General features: G+C 38.2%; 1 protein-coding gene across 1 annotated transcript in view; it reads left to right on the plus strand.

The window, feature by feature from the left end:
* The window catches only part of LOC126401799 (oxysterol-binding protein-related protein 11-like), a 32,526-nt gene extending 25,047 nt beyond the window's left edge, over positions 1–7,479 (plus strand). The window contains exons 12-13 of the mRNA XM_050063305.1: positions 2,014–2,167; positions 2,744–7,479. Of these exons, the coding sequence (XP_049919262.1) occupies positions 2,014–2,167; positions 2,744–2,800 (211 nt within the window). The 3' untranslated portion in view covers positions 2,801–7,479. The remainder of the gene's footprint in view (positions 1–2,013; positions 2,168–2,743) is intronic.

Here is a 7,479-nt window from a genome sequence, read left to right on the forward strand (position 1 = left end):
TGAAATCTGGAGCAACATCGCTTTTCTGATGCCTTTCACAAGTATTTACACTAGGGCTGTCAAAATTAGGTGCTAACTTTGATTAATTAATCACAGAAAAAATAACATGTTAGAAAAATCAATGCAGATGAATCGCACTCTGTGGTGCCCTTTGACCCAGTGCGTCATTTAAGTCCACAGCAGCTTTGTCACATGATGGAGGCAGATGAGACGATGCTGCTTGGCCTTGTGAATGGAACATTTACATTTAAAAAATGCCCAGCTGGAACTGTTGATAGGAGTACCATCCAATTTACGTATCGGAGTACTTCAAGCCTGAAATTTCACCTCAACACAAAGCATTTAGCAGCAAACCCAGAGGTCTGGAGCAACAATTGATGTATGCGATTGATTTTGATGAATTTATCACAGAGCATGTAATTAATTAAATACATTTTTAGATTTAAAGTAATTTTTAATGGCTTGACAGCCCTAATTTTAACCTTTGAACCTTGAGCAGGTTGGTGTGATTTCTTTCAAAAACATGGGAGGAAAAAAGGCATTGAGCAACTTCATAAGAAATGTCCCACAAATTGCAAAAAAAATTATAGACTTTAAAAAAATATTTAAAAAAAAATACTAGGGGAAAAAAAGCTAGGGAAAAACTATATTTAAAATCATGTTACAGAACTATTATAATTTTAAGCACTGTGTCCAGGTCATTTCCTTGTTTGGATGTTTTTAAGTTTGTTTTTCTTTTTCTTTTTTTTCTTTTTTAACAAATTTCCTAATTTCTTGCAACTTTTTTGGGTCATTTCTTCTTTCAACTAAGAATTTTCCTAGCCAACCAATAGTCGTCATTCAGGGCCATTAGTCGACTAGTCGCCCACATGTTAACGATATTTATGTAATTATTACATTATATATTTTGGGCGGGACAACACAATGGTTTGAGTTCAAGGTTTGAGAAAGAATAGTATCAGTAACATTGTTAACACTGTGCTACATTACAGAGAAATACAAAACCGTACTAATGAACCTTCATTAATATAGGCCTATATTTTATCTACAAGTGCACGTCACACACTGAGCAAGCCGCCTGTTAATGACACTGTCAGTAAAGCAGTAATGATTGTGCTAAGTGGCTAATGGGCATGTAGCTACTTACATGTTTCAGATGATACATCATGTTTGTAGTCGACAAATGAAGATGAGTTTACATATCACCTTGGGTTCGTCCTTCACCTGCCCGACATGTTATTAACTAGCCTGTGTAATAATTGCAGGTACCGACCCTGTAAACTAGAGGCCTTACACACGCCGCATCTTTAACCGCCTAGAAAACGCGAGGTCCGGTGCTGGGCGCTACTCTTGTGCCTTTTTTGTGCCAGCTTTCAAGAGTGCAGTGGCAGGTTGCGTCTGAGGTTGTCAAGCAACCTTAACAAGCAGTGTATGGCCTGTTCACCAAAAATCCTTACTGCAAAGCTCATCTTCTTCTAACTGCTGAGTGTGGCCTCCTCCTGTGTCTGTCCTTCCAAATTAAATTCCCAAATGGGCCAGTCATATAGGTTTTGATTTATTTCGACAAGGCACAGCTGCCAATGATGTTTCATGGTTTTCTTTTGTTTTGTTTTTTTGTTTTTTTTTCTGCGACAAAGACATCTGAAATCATGAATTAAAAGGGGACTTTTATTGTGAAGAAATTAAATGTGTTTATCACAGAATTAGCGTGACTTTGTAAGCAGCTTTTTTTTATGACTGAGCTGGCAGCTGTACCATGTTACTTGTAGAGCTGAGAATTAGGTGCACTATTGTGCATATGCACGTGTTATTTCAAACCCTGCTATCCTAAAAATGGTAGTTTGTTACTCAAACTTTTAGTAATATAAGTGAAATATATAAGCAGGAAGGAGTACAAATCCAAATCCAGCCCTGAAGTTTGTGCTCTCATAGAACAAGAAGCCAATCAGTTGCATGCCTCTATTGATGCTTTACTCAACCGCTTACTTGCTCAATTATTTCTCCAAATTTCAGGCGCCTGTGGCAGCATGTGACGGAGTCCTTACGACAGAAGGACATCGAAAAAGCCACGGAGCACAAGAGGATTCTGGAGGAAAGGCAGAGGACAGAGGAGAGGCACCGGGCTGAGACTGAAACTGCTTGGAGGACCAGATATTTTGACAGAGAGGTGAGAAAGACGACCACAAAAAATGCTCCTTTATTTATTTTACAATCATGATGGTTTAATGACACAGCATTTATTTATTTATTACTGCAACAAAAAATTGCGGTCAAGGTACAATCCTAACAGGATGCTGCAGCAGAAGACACTAACAAGGACAAGCAGAGCACAGCCTGTGAAAAGCCACCTGTGCTGACTCTAAATAAATTTTAAATCACCTTGAGCATGATTTCTGTCTCCTGCTGGAGCTTCTCTATTTCAGGGTGTTCTCACCTTGCACTCCGCTATTTTAAATTCCCCAAGAATCTGGGTCACTTAAATAAACAACACTTGGTACAGGATTACTATGATTATTCATATATTTATCTACCAGCGTTTTTTTTCCTTGTCTGTCATCTACGTATTTTAGTTTTTAAATCTCTAAATTGTGTCCTAATTGCCAAAAGATGCTCAGCGTTTTCTTGTTTTAACATCAGATCATTTCCAACTCTAAACAGATTAAACAATCGTGCTAACTCGCTGCAAAAAATTAACAGTAAATCATAAATGATATTTTGACAGTGGTCTCTTCTTCTCCTCCAGGGTGAAGGCTGGGTCTATCACAAACCACTTTGGAAAAACTCTGCATTCAAATCCTAGTTCCCACCGTCTGTATCTTGGATGTTGATATTGTAGATTCAGGAATGTGTGTGTGAGAGTGTGTGTCTGTGTGAGCACACACACACACGGTTATGAAATGAGAGCATGACCCGCACTGACGTACAGATGAATGCAACATGGGGGAGAAGGACAGAGAGACAGCATGACTGAAGGTGTTCTCAAATGATTCTCATGATTTTCACGAAGCCTCCAAGTACAAGCTTTTGTACTGCTGATCAGTTTGTTTTTTGTTTTTTTTTTATAATCCAATGTCAATGAAAACATATTCTTGTGCAGGTAATGGTACTATATTTACACAGCCTTAAGATAGTCTGATCAACGTTTGGGGATACGCTGATCAACCTGGATACGGTTCATTTCTTCTTCTTCACACTAAGGTCAATAACTTTTGAGGAGTACATTCTGAAAGTAAGATATCCAACATAACAAAAAATTGGAATACTGCCTGATAAATGTAATGCTGTGAAAATGTTGTAAATTGGATGTAATGTACTGAAATGCAAAGTTGCTGTATATGATCTTCATCTGTGTTGGAGCGCCTGAAAGCTTTGCTTCAAATCAAAGTATTTCCCACATTAAACATCAAGATAAGCAATCAAAGTTTAACAAAAATCTAGGAACTAGCTTCTGAGAACCTATTTTCCCATGTTTTTGTGATTAAGTGACAAGTGGGACTTTTTAAAATTTGAACAGTGTACGTCCACTAAAAGTGCTTGTTTTTGCCACTGACAAGTTCATATTGTTGCTTGTTGTTTAAAGGTATACTGTGAAAAAATTTTTTGACAGTTATCATACCATGTAGATTTGCCCATCTCCCCTATATCTTATTTATTTTCCAAGGGGAGAATTTTTTTTTTTACACACTTCCATCAACAAAATGGTTTCAGGTTTCAATTACACTTATTAATGTTTGTTAAACCAACAACAGCCCATCCGTTTTCTCTCTTTAAGAGCCATTCTGACTGATAATTATATAATTTCTGTAATACCGTGATACCATGAAACTATTTTCTGAGACGGTTATCGCACCGCGAAAATCTCATACTGTTGCAACCCTCCTAACATCATTATGGAAAGGATCCCTCCAGAGACCATTTGTTTGAGCAGAAACAGCCTTGAAATCACTGTCACCAAACCCACCAGACTCAATTTAAATAAACAGTAATTTGAGCGTGTATAGTCAGCATATTTTCACATCTAACTGGGTAAATTGAGGTTTTATTTCAACCAAACCAGAGTTGGTGATTATTGAAAGAGTGAAAAGTCGAGCCAAGAAGGCTTTTGTGGGTTTTTATTTTGTTTCAGTCAACAGTGATTAAAGTGTGTTTTACAATGATAATATTATTGTTTATTTAAATAGAGTCTGGTGGGTTTGGCGATAGGGATTTCGGGGCTGTTTCAGGTAAAACAAAATGGATCTTACTCTTTAACAAAAAGGCCTGTCTCTGTAGGGATCCTTTCCATAATGTCGTCAGATAACAATCTGAGCCAGTCAGAGGCAAAAACGAGCACTTTTAATGGATGTAAATTGACCAGGAGCAGTCCTGAAATCGCTATCAGCAAACCCACTAGACTACATTTAAATAAACAGTCATTTTAGTGTGCATAAACCCAGCATATTTTCACATCTAACTGAGTGAATTGAGGTTTTATTTCAACCAAACCAGAGTTGTTGATTGTTGGAACAGTGGAAAGTCAAACCAAGACAGCATTTTTGGGTTTTATTTTGTTTCTGTCGACTTTGAATGAATTGTATTTACGATGATGAAATGACTGTTTATTTAAATGGAGTCTGATGGATTTTATAAGAGTGATTTTTGGTCTGTTTCTGGTCAAACAAAAAGGATCATAAGGTCTAAATCTGTAGGGATCCTTTCCATAATTTCCACTTATAATAACTATCTGAACTAATCAGCGGCAAAAACAAGCACTTTTAATAGACTCAAATTGACGGTGTGAACATGCCCTGAGTGGTTACACTACAGCCTGTTTAGCCGCTGTTGGCTGCAGCACTCTTGCTCAATGCAGGACCAGTTTTAAAACTTATTCCCATTAGTCACTTAGACACAAAAACATTGGTTACCCTTTACCCTTTAATCTTGACTGGTGCATAGAAGGATGCGACTTCACCTTTTCTGTAAATGAGTCACGCCCACTTCAAACCCTGTGAGGGGAGCACAAAGAAAGGAGAAAAACTTAAACATAAAAATGTAAAGTAAGCAAAACAGTTTGGCAGAATAATAGTCTGAAAACTACCCTAATAGACTGAAACTGGTGGAGACCAAAGGGGGGGCAGTGGGTGCTGTGTTTCCACATGTTAAATGCTAATGCAGCTAGCTGACTGTATGTCAGCAAAGCCAACAGAACATAAAATCAAAGGCAAAACATTTATATCACTATCATCAAAAGCTATCAAAAGCTAAAGTCACTAAAACTGACATCCCCAATCATAACCTTGGTGGACTTACCTTTTTCAAATGTAAAGTAGGCTTAGGAGAGCACCCTGATGACATCGTCAGGGTTATGTTTCAGACTTAACAAAGCTCCTCCAGAGCCACAGAAAACATTGCACAACTTTTTTCACAGACTAAAGCCCCGGCTCCACCAAACACTTTCGGTATAGTACGTTTTGAACCAAAAGTAACTCTTCGGACATGGTACCCAGACCCTAATGTTTCCACCACAAACAATACTCTTAAATGTTTGCGAGGTTGTTGTCACTCACTGTATGTCCTCATTACTGGTGACACAGAGGGAAGTCTCCACGTTTATCGTCCACAGAACGAGGTTGCACGGCGACATTTTTCCGGCTGCAGTGAGAGTCTTTCTCCATGGGATATTTAAAAATAGCAGGTTTGGGCATTTAGTTCCTCTCAGGCAAACTCAGGGGTATAGTGCTGCCGGAGCCCACAGGAACAATGCTCCACAATGCTTTTTTTTTTCCTCCGAGTGAGGATTACAATATATGCAGTTCACATAATCTGGTTGAAATTCATATATATATATATAAACACTTGAAGATCCACTCATTATAAAAGTGTATGTCATATAAAAACTAAAGCGATGGTCAAAGTTGTCACAATGAAATTTAAGGTGTTGATGGATTCAAGTTTTCAGCTCATACATTGAGTAACATTACTAGTTATGTTCCACCTTAAAAGTCGCCGGCAGTCAGCACAGTGAATTATTTTTTTCTCTGACTCCAGCTGCTGTGAGAGGCAGCAAATCATCCTTTCATTTTATAGTTAGTCTATTAATAAAACTCGGTATGAACAGTGGTTACATGAGCTTCAAAACCAGCCACAACTCAGCCCTGAGCAGAGTGACCGTCCACTGTTGACCAATCAACAGACTGCAGTGTTCACAGCTCCACCTTTTAGTACCAGATCTGTGCGCTTGGTACCCCAACAGAGGGGTGACCAAAATGGGGACTGTATGGAAATGTCCCATTGGTACCATCCACAACTTTTCACGGAGATAATGGAAAACAAAAGCGTATTGATTGAACTGAACAGTACCGTACTGCTTGGTGGAAACGGGGCTTTAGGTACTTCCTGTGATGAGTAAACTGATCTCCGCTTGTAAAATTGGTGGAATGACCCTTTCTCTCAAAGTCAGAAGTGATGGTATTGCTTTAATTTGGTTGATATCAGGTAAATTGTGTCCATTTAGATACACATTAACAGCAGTTAATCTCTGAATTCTCATTTATGAAAATATTTGATGCAGTATTGATATTGGTGTATTGACAAAGACACTGCTGGAATGGAATGTCGTAGATTAGCTGACAAACAACTAAATTTTAAATGATGATTGAGTCACTTGTGAATGCATCTACCCCCACTATTTGTGTCTTTCTCCTTTGTAATTGGTTTTGCAGTGGATGAAAGAACTCCTACATGCATGAAGGCAAAGTCTCTCTGTTCACATTGATTGCAGTAAGTATATTACTCCCGTGTCTGCATTACTTCGATTTATAAATGTCTGTTGTAAAAGCTTTTAACCAAATTTGCTTGTTTTGTAATGCAAATAAATATTATTTTCTTCGAATGCGTATTTATCCACCATCTTTGCGCTTTAATTGCTCTTATTTTTAGAGCCACTTTTTGTATAGAGATGTTAAAATTTCTTGTTCCATCAGTGTTTTTGTCATCTTTTTTTCATTTGGAAGTAATTCCAATCTATACTGTGATGCACGTGATAAACCTTACTTTGTCCCTCCCACCCCCACCCACCCACCTAGCCTCACATTCTCAAAGCAGCCCAATATCAAGTAGGACGCTCCTATTCTCTACAGAAAGAGGAAATCCACCCTGCCATTGATAAGCTACTCCCTCCACGTCTTGGTGCCTTATGCAAACTCTTTCTGTGTGTGTCTTCCAGCCAAGGAGCACAGCATTCTCGTCAGTTATTTACCTGATTGAAGCAATGGCGTATGTATTATTTCTGCGTTTGTGTGTGTTGTTCTTTTTAAGATTCAGTGCTTGATGTTCATAGAAGTCGACGAAGCACTTTTATTCTAGGTTTTGACATTTTCTTGTTTTTGGATTCTACTGGTTGTCTTGCTGACCTATGAAATGCACTGACGTTGAAGGAAACCTGATGTAGAAAAATGGTCATGTGTGGAAAATAATCAAATAAATTGCGTATCAATTGTA

This window comes from Epinephelus moara, chromosome 15, assembly GCF_006386435.1.
Source record: "Epinephelus moara isolate mb chromosome 15, YSFRI_EMoa_1.0, whole genome shotgun sequence".
NCBI lineage: Eukaryota > Metazoa > Chordata > Actinopteri > Perciformes > Serranidae > Epinephelus > Epinephelus moara.